This window comes from Camponotus floridanus, unplaced genomic scaffold (assembly GCF_003227725.1).
Source record: "Camponotus floridanus strain SB8 unplaced genomic scaffold, Cflo_v7.5 scaffold1, whole genome shotgun sequence".
Classification (NCBI taxonomy): domain Eukaryota; kingdom Metazoa; phylum Arthropoda; class Insecta; order Hymenoptera; family Formicidae; genus Camponotus; species Camponotus floridanus.
The window spans coordinates 5,480,945-5,500,939 of record NW_020229214.1 but is presented as its reverse complement, the minus strand read 5'-3'; the positions used below and the strand labels follow the sequence as shown (position 1 = coordinate 5,500,939).

The 19,995-nt window shown below is 32.9% G+C and overlaps 5 protein-coding genes across 5 annotated transcripts; 1 reads left to right on the top strand and 4 right to left on the bottom strand.

Moving 5' to 3' along the window:
• Nucleotides 1-479: 479 nt before the first annotated feature.
• LOC105254542 (serine/arginine repetitive matrix protein 1) lies at nt 480-2,685 on the bottom strand. Its single transcript, XM_011263295.3, has 4 exons — nt 2,359-2,685; nt 1,860-2,192; nt 1,383-1,541; nt 480-1,058 (listed from the first exon to the last, which is right to left on the bottom strand). Exons 1-4 carry the CDS (start codon nt 2,673-2,675, stop codon nt 551-553), a joined length of 1,317 nt encoding a protein of 438 aa, XP_011261597.3. The 5' UTR covers nt 2,676-2,685; the 3' UTR covers nt 480-550.
• Nucleotides 2,686-3,661: 976 nt separating this feature from the next.
• Nucleotides 3,662-7,051, bottom strand: LOC105254539 (ATP-dependent RNA helicase abstrakt). Its single transcript, XM_011263291.2, has 10 exons — nt 6,865-7,051; nt 6,368-6,632; nt 5,929-6,274; nt 5,690-5,823; nt 5,401-5,557; nt 5,127-5,289; nt 4,725-5,025; nt 4,347-4,496; nt 4,084-4,266; nt 3,662-3,946 (listed from the first exon to the last, which is right to left on the bottom strand). Exons 1-10 carry the CDS (start codon nt 6,889-6,891, stop codon nt 3,810-3,812), a joined length of 1,863 nt encoding a protein of 620 aa, XP_011261593.1. The 5' UTR covers nt 6,892-7,051; the 3' UTR covers nt 3,662-3,809.
• Nucleotides 7,052-7,153: 102 nt separating this feature from the next.
• Nucleotides 7,154-10,107, top strand: LOC105254540 (TGF-beta-activated kinase 1 and MAP3K7-binding protein 1). Its single transcript, XM_011263292.2, has 7 exons — nt 7,154-7,319; nt 7,634-7,871; nt 8,056-8,188; nt 8,265-8,505; nt 8,589-8,845; nt 8,922-9,360; nt 9,922-10,107. Exons 1-7 carry the CDS (start codon nt 7,229-7,231, stop codon nt 9,936-9,938), a joined length of 1,416 nt encoding a protein of 471 aa, XP_011261594.1. The 5' UTR covers nt 7,154-7,228; the 3' UTR covers nt 9,939-10,107.
• Nucleotides 9,788-12,592, bottom strand: LOC105254541 (4-hydroxybutyrate coenzyme A transferase). Its single transcript, XM_011263294.3, has 6 exons — nt 12,156-12,592; nt 11,637-11,789; nt 11,311-11,550; nt 10,706-11,110; nt 10,354-10,620; nt 9,788-10,106 (listed from the first exon to the last, which is right to left on the bottom strand). The coding sequence occupies exons 1-6, from the start codon at nt 12,322-12,324 to the stop codon at nt 9,916-9,918; spliced, it is 1,425 nt and encodes a 474-aa protein (XP_011261596.2). The 5' UTR covers nt 12,325-12,592; the 3' UTR covers nt 9,788-9,915.
• Nucleotides 12,593-12,724: 132 nt separating this feature from the next.
• On the bottom strand, nt 12,725-19,706 carry LOC105254538 (4-hydroxybutyrate coenzyme A transferase). Its single transcript, XM_011263290.3, has 6 exons — nt 19,379-19,706; nt 15,252-15,404; nt 14,629-14,868; nt 14,145-14,549; nt 13,771-14,037; nt 12,725-13,418 (listed from the first exon to the last, which is right to left on the bottom strand). Exons 1-6 carry the CDS (start codon nt 19,575-19,577, stop codon nt 13,234-13,236), a joined length of 1,449 nt encoding a protein of 482 aa, XP_011261592.1. The 5' UTR covers nt 19,578-19,706; the 3' UTR covers nt 12,725-13,233.
• Between the last annotated feature and the right edge of the window lie 289 nt (nt 19,707-19,995).

The following is a 19,995-nucleotide window of genomic DNA, read 5'->3' as shown; positions in this document are numbered from 1 at the left end:
TAATAACGTTAAAAACACGCACTGATTTTCTGGCTTTACGATGATTATCTCTCTTTTATTTGCAGAGTCTTTTTCAGTCAATTTGAAACATTTCTGATGTTCGAATATATTTTTGAAGCTAGGAAATAACGAATTAAAGAAGTAAAATTTACTTAGAAAAAATTAATTTTGGCGGAAGATATACTCACAATCAGTTATACTATTTAGAAATATCAATATTATACAGATTACTTGAATATATATACAGGTACTGATTTTAATAATAAAATATCACATATGATGTGGGAAAATATCATATTAAAAAAGGAACTGAAGGGTGATGAAAAATTTCTTGCGTTTTTGCAAACATTTTGGCACTCAATTGTCTTTTCCTCAAGACTCTCCTCTTTTGTGTTTCTGCAAAAAATTGTTCCAATAAAATATAATATATTCGCAAAAGAAAAAAATCTCTTCTCATCTATTTAAGAATTCGAACGTACCATTCTCTTCTCTCAAATAGCTCAGAATCTCGGAGACGAAAACATGTCTGCAGATGAAGATACGTCCTGAATTAAGGACTCTCGAAACGGATGAGATCAGATACATCTTGTTGTGGACAAACTCCGCATGTGGCCCAAGGATCCTCCAGTTCCCAAAGATCAGGTGGCAAATGCTCGCGACCTGGTGGTGGTCCACGTGGCGGACTCGATGGATATCGTTCCACATCAAAGAACCTTTCAAGCTCCTCTGGATCGAAAGTAGGATATCTGTAAGGCACCTCGCGCCTCGGTATATCGCGCATACTAGTTTTTATCCTGGACACGACCGGAATATCCTCTTCCTCTTCCCAGGATATGTCATCCTCGCGTAAGAACTCCTCTTCGAATGGCACATCAAAGCGTAGATCTTCCGGTAACGGCTCCCTAGCGACTCTTTCGAACTCTTGTTCGGTTCTGCGAGCTGCCTCGCGCGCCCTGATACCGGCCATGCTCCTTTGAGCGAATTCACGGGCCGCTACGATACTTGGATGTTCCCGGCCATATTCGATACGGAACATTTCGCTCTCAATATCGGGGACTCTGCATTAAATAGGATATTATTTTCAATTTTAAGACTAACTCTTTAACTATCTAGAAAAGCAGTAAACGCATTTTCGGAAAATTTCTCTCTTATTTTCATTAATTTTTATATCGGTATTATAAATGAATAGAGAGTTTCTTGACATTAATTATTTTAAATTTCCTGTAATTAATTAATTTTTTAAATTTCAATTTATCGTCTTTCAAAAATTGACTAAATTTAATTCAAGATTAATATTGATTTACGTTACTTTATATTGATTACATGTTTCAATGTAAAAAATTGTAATTTTTTATCTTTTCTCTTTTTCAAAATATTTTAACCTGTATATGTATCTAGGCCTCTCTTCCTCCGTAAGTTGCACAGCGTTACCACCGACATTTGCCACTGCCATCACGAAGTCTCGTCTCGCTTGTTGCAAGTCCTCCAGCTTGCCCTGGACCGTAGCCGCTTCTGCTGCATCTTGCTCGTCAAGACTCTCGCTATTGAACAATATTTTCCATTAACATGTTATGTTATTATTTTACACAAGAAATAAATAATTAAATATATATATATATATATATATATATATATATATAAATTATCTAGAAGGAATAAACTTCTTAATATTTAAATCAAAAATTTAGCATCAATAGACATGCTTGTTTTTTGAACTAATTAAAAGTATGTGATATCGATTCTTGAGAAAATATTGAAATATATCTCGAAATAAATTCTTTTATATATTTTACATTTTCTTTATATTTAAACTAAAAAAAAGAGTCCAAAACTCTTCAATTCCATGGAAATAAAGTCACCTAATCACTTTGACCGAACGGTTCGCCACTTCGGATATCGGCACCTCGGCCGCAGGCGGTTGCGGGATGCTGACAATAGTGGTGCGATTTTCATTGACCGACCTCGGCGGTATCACGACACTGTCGATCGGACCCTCGCCAACCGGTTCGGCCTGGATCACCTGAGCATTCATGGACCTCGCCAATTCTCTGGTTCTTTCGGGAATAGCGGGAAGTCGTTCCGGCGGTCGTCTATCCGGTGCGACTCTCCTCTCCATCGGCATAGGTCTTCTCGCCGGCCTGACAGGCGGAGACGGAGCCCGTCTCGCGGGTGGAACTCTCTCTCTACCAAACCTAAGTAGGTAAAATAAATATATGAAAAATTGTAAAATGTTTAAGATACTAAATGTTTGCAAATTTGCTCCAATTATGTTTATAACGCGCAAGATAAATGACCATTCCAGATGGATTTTAAAGATCTTAAATAACGCAAAGATAATGTATAATTTTGAAAATTCACCTAGGATCACCGCCGACCGGCGCGGGTGTCCTCCTCGGCATCCTTCGCGTCGGAATCGTTTCTTCACGCTTACGCTCGTACTCTTGCTTGAACTTCTCCGCCTGTTTCACCCGTGCTATCATCGCTTTCGTCATGGCCGGTCTGGTGAACTCGACCTTTTTCGGTTCAGCTGGGATATATCTACGTCTTCTGCCTGGATCTATGACAGGCTCTGGCTGCCTCTTCGCTTCCTCTTTCCGCTCAATCTCTTTCATCAAAGCAGCACTCCTCGCCTGTCTTAGTGCCTCGGTCTTCGTGAGTCGCGGCCGGCTCGCCATCGTCGTTAATATCAGGTAATTCTTGACATTTAATAAAATTAATACGTAATATACAATTATTTTTAATTTCAATTTATTAAAATGTTATTTTACAATAAAAATATAATATACAATCGTCATATTTCTCTCTATTAACCGTCATTATTTTGATAATAGAGAAGAATCCTTGACAAATTTTTTTTTAATAAAAGCATTGAGTGATAATTTTTTGGCACCTGATAACTGCAAAGTAACTGAATGTTTATCAAGAATGCGATATAAAAAATTGAACGCGTTTTGATATATTGCGCTAAATTGATATATAATATGTATTAACAATAGAAACGATGATTAAAACTTATGACACACTTTGCACTAATATTTCTCAAATAGTTTAAGGTAATTTCAGAAAATAAGCCAAAATAAATAATGACCAGGATAAATGATTTTTAAAAAAGCATAAAGAACCTTTTAAAAATGTATTTTCTAAAATCTCTGAAGAATAAACTTTTTCGATCGATGCGACGATTTTCCTTGGCGCTCGAATAATGGATCCAGTACTTTTTCATTTTTCAAAAACTGTGATCTTAATAGCCCATTCTGGAGTATGCCCGGCTCTTAATTAAGGCCAGGTTAGATTAATTCGTCATTATTAACAGGAATTTTGAATTATGTCAAGCTTGAAGAATTTGAAAAAGTCACCGATGACAGATGTGGCAGCTTTTGTTTCGCTCTTATGAATTAGTCGAAAGGAACGAATCTCTGAAGTTGGCAAGAAAATCTTTTTTTCTACTATTTATATACTAACATTTAATTTTTAGAGTGATTGGGAATTTATAATGTTTAATTGAAATATTTATTTTATTTAATATTTTTGAAATATATTTCTTACTTTGACTATTCTAACTAAAACACATTTATTATCGTAGAAATGAGCTTTTACATATATATATTTACAATGAATACATAGGCCGGTATTCATAGTCCGATCTTATATTTGAGATCGTCTTAAGTTCGAGCTTGAAATGCTACGCAGCTATTTGATTGGTTGAATGAGGTCTTAAGTCAACTTCGGACCAGACTTAAGACAATCTTAAATATAAGATCGGACTATGAATACCGGCCATAGAAACTGTTTTATTTAAGACGTGCTGTTTAATAATCAGCAGCATTGCTGGCCAGATAATCGCGACGTCCGATATTGGACGCCTGTTTGTTCTGCACAGCTTCCAGTTTCGGACACTCTGTAATTCTGTGTCCGAGCCCGCCGCAATAACTGCAACCGCGTTCGTCTGCAATAAAACAAGAAAAATATTAAAATTTGCAAGAATATAAATAGTAACGAGGAATATAAATAGAATATAAATAGTAACAAAAGAGGAAATAAACATCAAGTAAAAGATAGATAAATTGCTGAATATTATCTTACCTCCAAGGTTCAGATATTTTTCGTTTTCTGAGCAAAGCTCCAACAAGAATGGTGGCACCTTTTGCTTTGCTTCCATCAATAGATGTTTAAGATCAAGTAATACTGACTCATCGTTCGCTTTATTGATAAAAGTCGTCGCTATACCGGTACGTCCAGAACGACCGGTTCGTCCTATCCTGTGCACTAAAAATATATAATACATTAAATATTTATCTCATATTTTATTTATTCGATATTATATTTTATGTATCACAATATATTACCATAATTTTCTACATCATCCGGCATATCATAATTGATAACGTGTTGCACATCGGCGAAATCAAGACCTTTTGATGCGACGTCTGTCGCCACAAGTACATCTTTTCGGCCTCCACGAAACGCTTCTACCGAACGTGATCTTTCTTCTTGATCTAAGAGTTTAATAAAAAATAAATAAGAAAGATATATTTAACATATTTAAATATTTTTTCGAAATATTAATACGATTTATTTCGTAATTCTACCATATTTTTCATCATAAAACTATATTGCATGACATAAAATTATAAATATTAATGTTTATAATATATCCAATAATTTTAGATTATATGTTATGGTTAAAAAAATATTCTTTATTCGTGAAATATATTTATAATTACCTATTCCTCCGTGTATCGCGACAGCTTCCACTCCTTTTATGAGCAGATATTCATGAATAGCGTCCACATCGCGCTTCTTCTCCGCGAATATTAAAACTGGTGGCGCAGTCTTCTGAAGGCATTCTAAGAGGTAAACAATTTTTGCCTCTTGTTTAACATATTCTACTTCCTGTATTACGTTCATTGATGCAGCACCGGCACGACCGACATTTATTGTCACAGGTTTTACTAACGCCGAACGCGCAAAATTTTGAATTCTTTTTGGCATAGTAGCAGAGAACAACAACGTTTGCCTTTGTCCCTATAACATGCAATTTATAGATAATTTTTATTATTGTAATAAATAAAAATATTTGATATTTTTTCGCTTGTCGCATAAATATTGAGATAAATAATAATTACTCTGAAGAATGAAAATATGGTCCGCACATCCTCCTCAAATCCCATATCTATCATGCGATCTGCCTCGTCCATGCAAAGGTAACGGCATACACTTAAAGTGACCATCTTTTTATGTAACATATCCATCAGTCGCCCCGGTGTCGCTACCATTATGTGCACGCCTCTATAAAATGTAGAATTTCTGTTATAGAATTTATGTTATAAATTTTTATGTGGCATGCATATATTAGAAATAGAAATATCGAAAATTAAATAACAATAAAAAAATATTAACTTGTTGATTATAGCTAATGATTCCGAAACCGGTACACCTCCAATCGCCAAGCAGCAACGTATTTCCGGACAGTCCACTTGTCTTAAGCTATTGGTGTAATGTCGAATTATGTCATAGGTTTGTTTAGCTAATTCCCTTGAAGGACATATTATCAAGCCTATAAATCGAAAAATATTAATATTAATATAAGAATATTGTATATTGTACATGATATTTGTGATATATATGTGGAGTATTGATATTTGTCAATTAAATATCACTCTACCTATTTACTGTCATAAATGTTTACCATAAGGTCCCTCTTTCTTAATGAATGGCATGTCGATTTCTTGTTCCAGGCAAAATTCAATGATAGGTAAAACAAACACTAATGTTTTACCACTACCAGTGGAAGCTATACCAATCATGTCACGACCAGACAACCTGTAATTACATAATATTTGTACTTTCTGCTCAATATATTATATAATTCATTGACATGATTATCAATATCATTGCAAATGAATTAATTGAAACATGAAGACTAACACTGTAGGTATTCCTTGAACTTGAATTGGAGTTGGCTTGATAATGCCTTTTTGTTCTAATCCATACAAGATCCCCTTGTGAAATTTCATTTCCTTAAAAGTCTTTAAAGGTGGTGGTACTTCATCACCCTCCACAAGTATCCTAAGTTTCCTTCGTACTCTTTCATGACGTGCCTCGCCAAAGCTGAGTATTATTCGCGGTGGTTGCCAATTGGTCTTGATAGGATCTTTATATTGAATACCCTTGGCTAATTCAGCCACACCCATTAAAGCTTTATTCTCAGCAACGCTTTCTAGAATTTTCTCTTCTTCCTTCAATTGCTTTTCCATAGCACTCTCCTTTTTGGCTAAAATATTACAATAAGAGTTTTACAAAACAATGTCCTTAAATTAGATTATATTATTCTTTGCTTTATGTATTTTATTAATAGGTTACACACCTTCAGCCAATTTCTTTAATTCGGTATGTTGGTCAAGAAGAGAAATGTTAGATTTTCTCCCCCAAACTTGTCCATCATCATTATCAGCATCATCTTTTTCATTCTCGCTGCTACTCTTTCCAACACCATTGGTAGCTTCTTCTTTCAATTCTCCAAGTTTGCCCAATTTTGCAAGCAATTGCTTTTTACGGTGTTTAACAGATACATATGGTACGTAATCATCATCTGTATTAGAACTCCCTTCTTCTTCCTCTCTTCTATATCGCTGTATCAGAAATAATTGTTCAATATAAGTACGGATATATAGTGACCACAAAAAGTATATATATATATTGTTTTTCAAATATATATATATACTTTTTAAATATATTTTTTAAATATATATATATACATATATTAAAATATATATATTAAATATATATTAAAATTTAATATGAAATAGCATATATTATAAAAAAATAAACTTGAGTTGACAAAATGTATTTAGGTTAACTAACCTTCATTGGAAGCTCGTTGTTATCCATTGGAGAGCCGATAATCTACTATTAACTATTGAGTCCACTATTAAGTTTTTTTTTAGCTGAACTGGCTGCTATAGAAAGAATCTAGAGGTTATCTCGTTTCTTCCAAGATTTCTTATTGTTTATTCATTTTTTCACTGTGTGGAAGTCTGTGTCTATCACAGGACAAGATTCGCGGAAATCCGTGGAAAACGAAGCTTCTTCTCTCGCGTTGATCGCGTCGTATATGTGTATTTTTGGACAAGTTTCTCGCTGCTTTAATTCGTTCGATGTTTCCAAGATGATGCAAAATAGTTGTTTATCAAGTTTCATTGATTACTAATCGAAGTGGGAAGAAATAATGTCTGTGGGAGCAGAACGACCAGCTCCGATGCTCTTTCAAGATAGTCAGTATAACTGGACGGATGATTTGCCCGTCTGCAAACAATCCGGTACATTTTTATAGTTCATTATTTTGATGATCTAGAATCAATATTTAGAAACATTAACATTATCGACAGAATTAATTTTTTGAAAAAAAATATTTATATATATATGTAATAAGGAATATATTTTTTAATTGATTAAATTACAACAATAAATAAATCTTTCAAAAATAAATAAATCTTTCAATAATAAATTTTTTTATATTTGACACTTTACAACATTGAAAATTTATTATAATTTGATGAATATATATTAAAGTATAATGACATAAATATATAGTCTAATATATAAAAGTTATTAAAATTCAATGATATTTCAGGAGTAGGTTTTTCTACTAATCAAATCTATCGAGAAAGTGGATATCGACAAGAAGAGCATCCATTTGAGGATCGTAGCTTTCATTGCAGATATGATGACTCCACATTTCTTTATGCAGTATTTGATGGTCACGAAGGCACTAAGGCAGCCAATTTTGCTATGCAAAGAGTGGCTGCAGAAATTCTGCTCGGACAATTGAACGGCAAATCAAGTGATGAGGAAGTGAAGGAAGTTCTTCGGTAAGAATCCTACCAATGTAATATATCATACAAAAAGCAAATTTCATGCAAATTTTATGCATATTTTATACTGAAACAATTTAAATACATTAATTATGCAAAAATTCTAAACATATTACAGTTTTATTTATATATATGTATATAAAGTTATAAATTATCTGCATGCAAGGTGTTTATTTTGCAGACAGGCTTTCATAGCAGTTGAAAAAGGGTATCTGGAATCAATTGGTGATTTATTAGCAGAACGGGCTAGTCTACAATTTGATCTACCCGATGGACTGAACTCTTATGAGACTTATCAAAAATTTCCAGATCTAGTTAGTTGCAAAATATATAAAATTATAGAACTATATTTTCCTTTTTTTTCAAATGTATATATATATTTTTTTTCAGGTTAACAAGCTAAATGCACTAAATTGCGAATTATCAGCTGGGACCAGTGCTGTAGTTGCCTTGGTTTATAGAGGAAAATTGTACGTTGCGAATGTTGGCGATAGTAGAGCACTGTTGTGCAAAACAGACAGCAATCAAGTTTTACGAGTCGTACAATTAAGCGTAGATCATGACTTGAGGAACGAAGATGAGCTTTTACGATTATCTCAACTAGGCTTGGATGTCGAATCAATCAGACAAGGTATATCTCATTTGCTAGCATTTATTTATGTTATTTATGTTATTTATGTTAAAAAGATATTCCAATAAATAAGAATATCTCAGGTTCTCATCTTGGAAATCAGGAAAATACGCGCTGTCTTGGCAACTACCTTGTCAAGGGAGGATACAGAGAATTTGAGGAGTTAGCAGCTTCCATAGCGGAACCGATCATCGCCGAACCAGAGATTCATGGTAGTATCGAACTGGACGATTCTTGTAGATTTCTATTGCTCATGTCACGCGGCTTATACAAGTCATTGGAGGAAGCGACCGGTACCGATCAAGTCAATAAGGAATTAGCTTTGATAGCCGTCGAACAGGTAATATACTTTGACTTAAATAATGTTAGATTAAGAAGTTTCCATGTACAATGTCACTTCTCTTTGCTTGCCTTAGTTTCGAGTACAATCAACTTTAACCGGCGTCGCTCAAGCGGTCGTCGATAAGGTTGTGAGAATTCACCATGATGTGAATATGAGCAACACGCAAAACACCATGATCACCAGTAAACGCGACGACATTACTCTTCTGGTGCGAAATTTCAACTTCCCACTGTCGCACGCCCTAAAGAGTCCCACTGGTCAATCTGTTAGATTCAATCCCGTGGTGCAGACCGCGCCGATCAGTATACCAGACGAAGATCTCTCGAGTACCAGCACTGGCATCACCGACGAAAACTTTGACTCATCAACGACTGAAACATCAACGACATCGGACATGTATCCGCCTGGTGCCAGAATAACGGAACGAAACGCCAGAATCAAGCCTTACGTAGATTTCTCGGAGTATTACGAAAATGTCGAGAAGAGAAGAAAAGAGGGAACTCTGCCGGAAGGTATAGACTTCTAACATGTTTTACTTATTTCTTATAGATAAGATATGTTTTACTTTATTTATTTTTTATAAATTAAATACTTTATAAATAAAGTATTTAAATTATCAAGATTGATATAGTATCAGTCATGTAACAAAGTTATAGTCATATAACATATAAGAAGTAACAAATATTTTTGTGCTGTAATATATGTATATTTTTAAAGAACTTTTGACAAAAATACATCACAAAGAATAAGACTTATTAATTTATAATACAATAAAAGTTTTCTCATCAAAATATATTCATTATTTCTTCATAAACTTATTTAATTTAGGATGCTTGTTACGTTTCAAAAGTAATTTATTATTTTAATTCATTTGATTCATTTAAACAATCTAATATTGAAAAAAATTAATATATGTATTTATCTTTAATTTTTGGACGCGGAATATTTATATATAATTAATTTTCAACTTAAATTAAAATACATGCTTTCTACTTTTCTTATGTATGAATTTAATACAATAGATTTAAGCTATCACATAATTCAAATATATTTACATATCACAAACGTTACAGATATTTTGTTGGATTAGATTTCAAACGATCAAACGCAGCCTTTTCGAGGCATTCTCTATGATCGGGATGCGCAATTTGAATCAATGCATTCGCCCTTTGTCGTAAGGTTTTACCGAAAAGATCGGCCACTCCATGTTCCGTGACTATGTAATGTGTGTGAGCTCTTGTAACCACCACTCCGGCTCCTGTAATAGATTCGACGACATATCAAAATTTTATCAAACAAATAAATAAATTTTATCGATTTATTGATAAATAATTATTTATCAATAAACTGATAAAATTTATTTATTATTATAATTATTATAATAATTATTTATCAAATAATTAAATAATTTTATCAATTAATAATTGATTAAATTATGTTACTAAATTGTATTACTAAGATAAAATTTATTCGCAACGATAGTTTTAATCTAATCTCGACCGTACCGAGTTTAAGCACTGGTTGTATTTTACTCTCTCCTGTGCTGGTAACTGAGGGAAACGCGATGATGGCCTTTCCACGACCGTCCTGACTAATCGCCGCGCCTCGAAGAAAATCCAACTGGCCGCCGAAACCGGAATACATCTTACAGCCTAAACTGTCCGAACACACCTGGCCAGTAAGGTCCATCTCGATGCAAGAGTTAATAGCCGTCATCTTTGGCTGCATCGAAATCACTCGGGGATCGTTCACATAATTGAGCGCTAACATCTCTAGCGACGAGATGATACAATTACAATTACAAAATAATGCAGGAACGTCTCCTTTCAATCAAGATAAGCCTATTGTCATAATTACCGATAAACGGATTGTTGTGCAAAAAGTCGTATAATCGTTTTGAGCCAATTCCGAAAGAACCAACCATACGTCCTCTATGCTTGATCTTACACTTGTTTGTAATGTTGCCGTGCTCGACAAGATCAACCATCGCATCGCAAAGAATTTCCGAGTGTATTCCTAAATCCTTGTGATTGACTAGGGCGCAGAGCACGGCGTCGGGAATATTACCGATGCCGAGCTGCAACGTCGCTCCATCCTCGATCAAACGCTGCGCGATGATTTTGCCAATTTCGACCTCGAGATCATTCGGCGGTGGACAGACCACGCAAGCTAAAGGACAATCATATCTCACTGCCCAGTCAAAATGGCTCGAGTGGATCACTGTGTCGCCGAAGGATCTTGGCATGTGCTCGTTTACTTGCGCTGGAAAAGGAAAAACATCCTTTTAATAATTTAATATTGCAGTTTTACGATTATATATGTAAGAAATTATTTTATTAAATGACACTTTTAAAATTATCGCTGACCGATAGATGTGTCAGGAAAGTATTCATCTTGTTATTTTAATATCGTCATCTATCTATATCTTAATTATCGTTATTATATGATAAATGATTCGATACCGATGAGAACTTTGGCGGTGCAAATCGCGGCGCGGGTGCAATCCGCGCTGACGCCGAGTGAACAGAATCCACGTGCGTCCGGCATGCTCACATGGATCAGCGCGATGTCCGGCACGATTCTCTTCTCATAAAACAGCCTCGGCACTTCGTGTAAAAATACCGGGATACAATCCGCCCGCCCCTCGTTCACCGCCTCCCTGAGATTAGTACCCACATACAGGCTGATGGACCTGAAGTGCTCTTTAATGTAACATCGTCGTAGGATATTATTTTCCATCATCAGATATCGTGAAATGGAGATTACGGCTATTATACGAATACCGTACTCTCAAATTCGGGGTTGGCGAACGGTGTATCTCCCTCGAGGCTCATATGCAACAACCTGACACCCCGCAAATTGTTACATACCCCGTGCTCGGTCATGGCACGCACGAGCTCCGTCGGCGTGGCCGCACCACCTTGTATGAAAACCAAATGTTCTGGAAAGAGAGATGATTTGTAAAGAGAATCTTTGCAGTAATATGTACATTCATAATAATGATTTATATTCGTTAAGTATTTAATGAAAAAATTATTTTGCTTTTTGAAATTTTCTCATATATATATATATATATATATATATATTACAGGTGCGATATCTTTAGAAAAATATTTTAAGCTATTATTTATTCACATATTAGAAAATAAGAAAAAAATTGAGTTAAGTTAAAAACATTATATATTCTTTTTTTCTTAATTAAGTTGAATTGATTAAAAAATTTATGAACCAATTATATTTTTTCAATAGAAAGTACAGAGAGTTTAAATATCGGTCTATTAAACTATAATAGAGCTGTAATAAATACCTGAATTTATGATTTTTACCGCATCTTCCACGCAAACCCATTTTGGACATCGTTTTAACGGTTGAGAGGGTTCCCTCAAACTTTGCAAGTATCGCTGTCCGCATAAATGGAAAGGTTTTGTCGTATTTTGTTGAATTTTGCCGAAGACTAATCTCAGACTTCGGAACATTTTTTCATTGTTCCGAAACTGACAACACCAAATTTGACAAGCTTTTATTGATGATACGGCAATAAATGTATAATGATCGTATAAAAATTTACGTGACACATAATAAAAAAAAAGAGATCTCGTTGACCGTATACGTCAAACGATACGAATCGGTTACCATCTCCACACTCCATACATTTGAACATCTAATTTGGCAGCGTTCGATTTTTCGAGATAATATTTATATAAATTGGCGGATGTACTATCGATTTGAATTTTTGTAATATATTCATAATTCGAATATATTTCAAAAATATAAATATATAAATACAAGTACACTCTAACTATTTCTTTTAAAAGAAAGAAAATATATCGAAGATATCGTGCACAATGAAATATCAACAGTATCAGTTCTTATTTTATATCTATATATTTTTATGCATATTCGTATTTCAAGAACTCGTCGTTACAATAGTAAAATACGGGAAATTATACAAAGAAACATTGATAGATTTAATATAAAAAATGCTTACACATTTCATAATGGCACTACGTAATGCTATTTTTTATTTGTCTAAAGCGCGTGTTTTTTTCTCTCTGGTAATATAAAATATATGTGTATGACTTAATTAATATTTATGTATACGAATGCAACCGATCGCATTATGAATTCTTCTTATATATACGTAATGTTACAATTTAGCATCTTAAATTCTCAATCTAGTTAATTAGCACATTATTCTCCATTTCTTTTATTTTAGGAAGAGGCCGACGAATTGTCTTCTGGTAAGAGAGCGCATATATCGTATAAGAAGAAGACACTACGTGACTCTTCGACTGTTGGTCATTGTACACGTGACTAGAACACGCAAACGACCCATTGTAAAATGCTATTGAATATGATTTTTCTGCTTTATTTTCTGCTTTATTTTATGGCGCAGGCATCATTTTCAAACGTTCAAATGCCGACTTCTCGAGCGCTTCTCTATGATCTGGATGAGCCACTTGGATTAATTCGTACGCTCGTTGCTGAAGACTTTTGCCAAACAAACTGGCGATGCCATGTTCGGTCACGACATATCGCGCCACCGCTCTGTTAGTAACTACTCCAGCACCTGTTAATATAATGTAAAATAATATAGCGAACGTATTGGATCACTACACAAACGAATTAATCCAAAATCTCATTTGATACGAATTCATGTTTAAATTAAAAAGCTTACTAAGTTTTATAATATGTTAAATCACTAATATACTATTATAACGATCTACATTATAGACTTCTTGTGTATATTTCAGCATAATATACTTATTAAGCAATAACTTCAAAAGTTGCCATATAATAAAATCCGATTATAATGGCATCATTTCACTTTATACAATTACATTTTTATTGCATCAATCGTTCAATTGTGGAACTCATGGAATTATGAATAACAGAAATCATTTGGATATTTATCTACTTACCTGATGTTAAAACTGGTTGTATCTTGCTCTGACCTTTAGAGGTGACCGACTTAAGAGCTATAATCGGCTTTCCTTGTCGATCCTCGCTCATCGCAGCACCCGTAATGAAATCCAGTTGTCCACCGAAACCGGAATACATTTTCGTACCAATACTGTCCGAGCAGATCTGACCGGTAATGTCCACTTCGATACACGAGTTGATGGCCGTCATTTTTGGTTGTTGGGCAACTATTCTAGGATCATTAACATAATCCACGACCAACATTTCTGTTAAAAACAAGTAAAAAATAAGTCATTAAAGAAGAAAGTTAAGATTACTGATATGAATTTCAATAATAATTTCAAAGACATGATAAATGCGGACGCAAACTGACCTATGAAAGGATTATTGTGCATGAAATCGTAAAGTTTTTCCGAGCCCACACAAAACGAACCGACAATCCGGCCCCGATGCATCGTCTTTTGATTATTTGTGATACAGCCTTTGTTCACGAGGTCCACTACGCCATCACTGAACATCTCGCTGTGAATTCCCAGATCTTTATGATTGGCCAACAATGATAGTACAGCGTCGGGTATACTGCCAATACCCAGTTGTAATGTGGCACCATCCACTACCAGGTTCTCAGCGATATACTTGCCGATCTGCTGTTCAGCCTTACTCGGTGTCGTCACCGGATGAACCGGTAATGGTTGATGATGTTCCACAGCAAAGTCCAAATGGCTTTCGTGAATAATAGCATCACCAAAAGTCCTAGGCATATACTTATTGACTAAAGCTGCAAAAAATTATTCTCTCTTTAAATTCTGCCTTTATATGAAGAAAAGCGAAGTATTCGCGAGGTTTCCGAGATTTACCTACGATACATTTGGAATGACTCACGGCGGACCGAACAGAATCTATGCTGGTACCAAGAGAGCAGTAACCCTTCTCGTCTGGCGGAGAAACGTGGATGAGCGAAATATGGGGCTTCAGGTAACCTTCTTTGAAGAGACGCGGGATTTCGTGCAGGAAAATAGGAATGCAGTCGGCGGTGCCTGCATTCACCGCGGCTCGTACATTACCGCCAATGAACAAGCTGATAGATCTGAAATGTTCTGAATATGCAAACATATTATAAGATATACACATTTGTGAAAAAAACAAATAATATCAGCTTTTCTTGGATTTTCTTTCATAATTAATTTTAACTAATTTTTTTAGAAAAAATGCAATTTTTTTAACACGTATCTCGCAAATTAAACTTTTGTTAAAATATAATTAAAAACTTTTACAACTAAAAGACAAATAATTTAAATACAATAATTATAATTTTCTATAGAGAACAAATTATGTAAAATAGATTCTTAAAATAGAGACAAAGTTGGAAGCGAGTCATGCGGCGCAAAAGAGCGCGAGAACAATATGCAACATATGACGAGTTGTTATTCAGATATTTTGAAAGAGAAAATTACGTCGACGTATGTACACCGTAACGTACTTGCATATTCTGGTTTAGCGAACGGAGCCGCTCCTTCGAGATGCATGTGATATAAACGGACATTCCTCACATCACATCGTACCCCGTAGTCGGTCATCGCTCTTAATGATTCAACGGGTGTCGCTGCAGCACCCTGGACATACACCAGCTGATCTGCAAATATATAATAAATCGAAGATTAAAAAAGAATTATTCGAGATAAATTAATATTAAAATTAAACAGAATAAAAAAATTTTGTAATCTATTTGCATACGTTAGGTTTAAACCTTCTGAAGAAAAGTTTTTTCTCATTCCTATTCCAAGAATAAATTTTTTATCAGTCTTTTCTTGTGACATTTATATAAGAAAAGATGAGTTAAATTGTTTATTTTTACTATAATTTAACATAATTTTAATGCTATTGCGATTTATATATAGCAATAACAATAACGTCTTTTCAATTACATCTTTGCGATAAATCATATGACGAATAATTAATTTTATTCAAAATATTATTATATTTACGTTTGTATTATGTTTGTGACTATATTATTATTCGGATATTATTTATACATGTAATGATATGCAATTACAAAAGTCAAGAACCAAGAAATTATTTTTTTTACTGTGCTGATAAGAACCTAATACATAATTCATAAAAGAAAACTTTGTACTTTGTACTTTGTAGAACATGACAATAACATATTGCAGAAAACGTTGCCTAATATTTACATGACTTATCACAATGATATCTTATGTAAATATTAAGAAATTTGTATCTCGATAATATTTATCTCATTCACTTATCATATCTAAATTTTATTTTAGGCCAGAAAATGCATTTTTGTTTAATACATTTTTATCTAGCTTAAAATAAAATTCCAAAAAATTTTATAGGCAGCAATTACGAAGTGTTAGAGTTATCTATATGCGAGAAAATACATCTATTTAATCAATTTTAATTAGCGAATGCTGCTCTTATCGTATGCATTTTATCTTATTAAACAAAAAGAAATCTTATTCTAAAGAATTCTTATTAGGCACGAGGAACATAAATATTACTACATTATTACATTATTATTATCAAATGAAGACATATATAAACATAAACGTACAATAATTATTACCATGATCAAATAAATGTTCTAAAATAGCGATTTTTATATTATTCATTTTATAACTATAATTCTAACTTTAATAGTAATTGCTCTTTCAATTCGCATAATATGACTAAAGAAATAGTTTAAAAAACGCCATATATAATTTCTAAAATGGCATTTTTAAAATCTAGAATAATATATAGAAATTATTGTAAGCGCGAACATTATATATATATATATTTTTTTTTTTGTATTATCCCGTGTAATAGAAGATATTTTTAGTCTGCGATTTATCTTATTGACGAAACGTGATCGTTACATACAATATGTTATGTGATCGTCATATGATATTACATCTCTCATATCCATACTATACAATACATTGTAACTACAAAATAACACATACATTGTAACTACAAAATAATACACGAATTTATTAAGAGCGTCATAAAAAAAATTCAAAAATTGAATATAAAAATAACAAATTAATTCGTATAAAAAGTACATATACAATTTTTTTATATAAAATACTGCAAGCGTCAATATCAGAAAAGAATTTAACGCAAGAAAAATATTTACATAAAAAAATCTTCATCCTAAATCTAATTTAGTGTGTTGGCAAATTTTTAGTTGTTAATAGTGGTGGACTATATTTAAACGAGAGCTAGATTTTATGATACGTATATGTATATATATGTTTGTAGATTCACGTATCGAGGTCAATGTTAGTTATCTGCTCGTTTGATATCATCTGCACAACTGTGAATTTTTTTTATCAGTCCTATCTAAAAAGCGTATTATAAAATTGCTCAAGCGAAACGAGGAACACACTTATAAATTTAGTAATGAGAAGTATGGTAAGGCAATTTCAAAGATAAGATTAGAAAGCTTATTTAACTTTACGGGAATCATTAGACGAGACATTAAGAATGACAAGGACATTTTACATCATTCCACAAAGCACCATATGCCAGAAGGACGACAACCGGTGTCATGGATGAATAATGAATTAATTTTACATAGCTTGCATTTATATAAGTTTTTTTAAGAATTTCTTTCTATAAAAATTAGGTTACATATAAATAAATTTTAAGCTACATATTGATTTATATAAATTTATTTTTCTATGTTTTTTTTTATAATGCGTATAAAAAAATATAAGACACATTTTGCACTTAATCACATATCATTAACAACAAAAACGTCAGTCAATTATAGGCTTCTTTTATCAGCAAAACAAGTGTTTTATTGACTCTCATATTTCTTATAATGAATAAAACAGCATTATAAAACGATGTATGTATCGAATCGATCTTTTCGATCTTATTAAGTAATTGTGTAAATATAATATATCATATACTTGTATAATGCAAGTAAATTTCTACTTCAATTTGTTAATCGAAAAAGGAAAAAATGTTGAGATATTCGATATGGCAAATCAATTTAAAATAAATTAGAAAAAATTGGTAAATGATATTTTATATTTTTGAGGCTATTAAATTTTCTTAAGGTTTAATTATCCTTGAAAAAATTTTAATTTTTCTAAATATATCTTATTAATTTTTATTATCAATTAAATGTCCTTAATATTTATATATTGAATGATATCTAAAATATACAATTCTGAAATTTTATCGTAGTGCTCTTAAGAAATAATTTTTTTAAATTTGATTTTAAATTATTAAATTTAAAAACTTATTAAATAAAATCTTTTTAAAGCATACGTTATACATAATACACATAATATAAACGGCGACATAAATTTTAATTCGCAACAAATACTAATTTGAAGCACATGAAACATCATTTTGCATGCTATTTAAAAAAAAATGTTTATTACCAAATTCCACATCGTTTTTCAAACATATTGCAAAATATCGATGCACGCGAAAAATAACATCGTTAACATTGAGCGTATTTATCGACATGTTTATTTATGAATAATTCAATAAGAGAATTGTGAAAAATACCGCGAATTCAAAGCGATTTTATTATAAATATATGCATATTCCTGGTTGGTACTAGCAATCAATTATTTCACAAGTGAGGTCTTGACGCGATGCGAAAGTTGGCCAAATATAAATCGATCAGCCACAATGAAAGCGAAGTAATAAGAGCATCTTGAGCTAAATTTTGCGCTAAACGCACAAATTCATTCGATTATTCGTCTATTTTAAGATTTAAACATTTTGTTTTTTATGTAAAAAATGTAAATATAATTATAAATATAAAAATTGTATTACGTCTACATAATTTTACGCATATTTGTAGCCAAAAAATTATTCTATATAAAAAGCTATAAAATGTTTGCTTAAAATTTGCATCCAAATCTCCGAATCAAAAACAAGAATTTGTATAAATGCTTACAAAAACTAGAATATATATAAAAAATTCCGCAGTACCTCATCGCATACATTGATGATATAAGCAGCTTGATTAGGAGGAAGTGCAATTTAATAGAAATCGCTCTTGCAAATAGATGATCAACTGATAACGTTATCTGCATAACTGTTCTGGCATTTACATTAATAGTCTCCAGGGTCCCCAGAGGTTATTTCATTATGAATATTTATGAAAAAAAAGATATAATGCTAAACAACATGTAACTCAAGCGTTATGCAAAGTAAATCTTATTGGAACAATAGACGAAATAAGTGAAATATGACAATAGTGTAAATATCATAAAGATTATAAATATCATAAATATTGTAAAATATCCGCAAAATTACATTTTCAAATAATTCCTAGATTGAAAAATTTCCAGTCTCATAACGAAATGATGACACAAATCTATTAAAAATCGTACGTCACGTAGACCTATGATCAAGATCTAATTGCATCAACAATTCGTGCTGTGCATATCTGATTCAGCGATTTTCTCTTTCTTTTTTCGTGTTATATTCATGTTATAATCTCACCTATGGTATTGACAGAGTGAAAGTGGCATAATATTAAATTAAAATTGATGGAATCAGCCGTGAAACTCTGTAAATCCGTGAAATATCATCGCATCGCTTTATTTGACCAAACAGACCGTCATCGATTACCTGAGTCGAGTTCGGCCTGTTCGATAGCCTCGTCGGCGGTCTTCAACCAACAAGGCTGCTTGCCGGGGATCGGCATGGATGGTTCATTCACGTAGGTGAAGTAGGTTTTTTTCGCGGCGCGATGAAAACAGGGTCGCGACGTGGACGTCGCCGTCGCCAGCGCCCGGGTTAGGCTGGTGATTCGTTTGAGAGCCGCCATCACTTGCTCGACCGATTTGCGTCGAGAAAACACTATCCTATTTGTGGAAAACGTAACCGACCACTAGCCCACCGCCCGCACCTGTACTGTCATGGGAACTGTCAGCGGCAAAGCCGCGTGAATGTAGCGTTATACCGCATGACTCGTGCCTGACTTCACGCGATAATTGCGCCACCTGCTGGCAATGCCTCAAGTTAATTCTTGTATCTATTGCATATATATATATATATATATATATATATATATATATATATATATCAACATTTTTATCTATATTTTAATAAAAGCGTCAATAAAAATAAATGTATATTTTTATATTGCGTACAAATATAAAATTATGTAATGTAAGAAATATTTTTAGGAATATTTGACGATTTTTATTCAAAATATTGATTTAATAAATTATCCAAAAAATCAA

Coding starts and splice junctions, on each gene's coding strand:
- LOC105254541 (XM_011263294.3), bottom strand. CDS start 12,324: ATGTTCCGAAGTCTGAGATTAGTCTTCGGCAAAATTCAACAAAATACG. Junction 11,551..11,636: donor CGCCAACCCCGAATTTGAGA/GTACGGTATTCG, acceptor GTTACATTAAAG/AGCACTTCAGGTCCATCAGC. Junction 10,621..10,705: donor GCACAACAATCCGTTTATCG/GTAATTATGACA, acceptor TCTCGTCGCTAG/AGATGTTAGCGCTCAATTAT.
- LOC105254540 (XM_011263292.2), top strand. CDS start 7,229: ATGTCTGTGGGAGCAGAACGACCAGCTCCGATGCTCTTTCAAGATAGT. Junction 8,189..8,264: donor ATCAAAAATTTCCAGATCTA/GTTAGTTGCAAA, acceptor ATTTTTTTTCAG/GTTAACAAGCTAAATGCACT. Junction 8,506..8,588: donor TGTCGAATCAATCAGACAAG/GTATATCTCATT, acceptor AGAATATCTCAG/GTTCTCATCTTGGAAATCAG.
- LOC105254538 (XM_011263290.3), bottom strand. CDS start 19,577: ATGGCGGCTCTCAAACGAATCACCAGCCTAACCCGGGCGCTGGCGACG. Junction 15,405..19,378: donor ACAGGCCGAACTCGACTCAG/GTAATCGATGAC, acceptor ATATATTTGCAG/ATCAGCTGGTGTATGTCCAG. Junction 13,419..13,770: donor ACAACCAGTTTTAACATCAG/GTAAGTAGATAA, acceptor TTATATTAACAG/GTGCTGGAGTAGTTACTAAC.
- LOC105254539 (XM_011263291.2), bottom strand. CDS start 6,891: ATGGATAACAACGAGCTTCCAATGAAG. Junction 6,275..6,367: donor ATTAAAGAAATTGGCTGAAG/GTGTGTAACCTA, acceptor GTAATATTTTAG/CCAAAAAGGAGAGTGCTATG. Junction 5,558..5,689: donor TAAGAAAGAGGGACCTTATG/GTAAACATTTAT, acceptor TTCGATTTATAG/GCTTGATAATATGTCCTTCA.
- LOC105254542 (XM_011263295.3), bottom strand. CDS start 2,675: ATGGCGAGCCGGCCGCGACTCACGAAGACCGAGGCACTAAGACAGGCG. Junction 2,193..2,358: donor CCGGTCGGCGGTGATCCTAG/GTGAATTTTCAA, acceptor TTACCTACTTAG/GTTTGGTAGAGAGAGAGTTC. Junction 1,059..1,382: donor AGGCCTAGATACATATACAG/GTTAAAATATTT, acceptor TATTTAATGCAG/AGTCCCCGATATTGAGAGCG.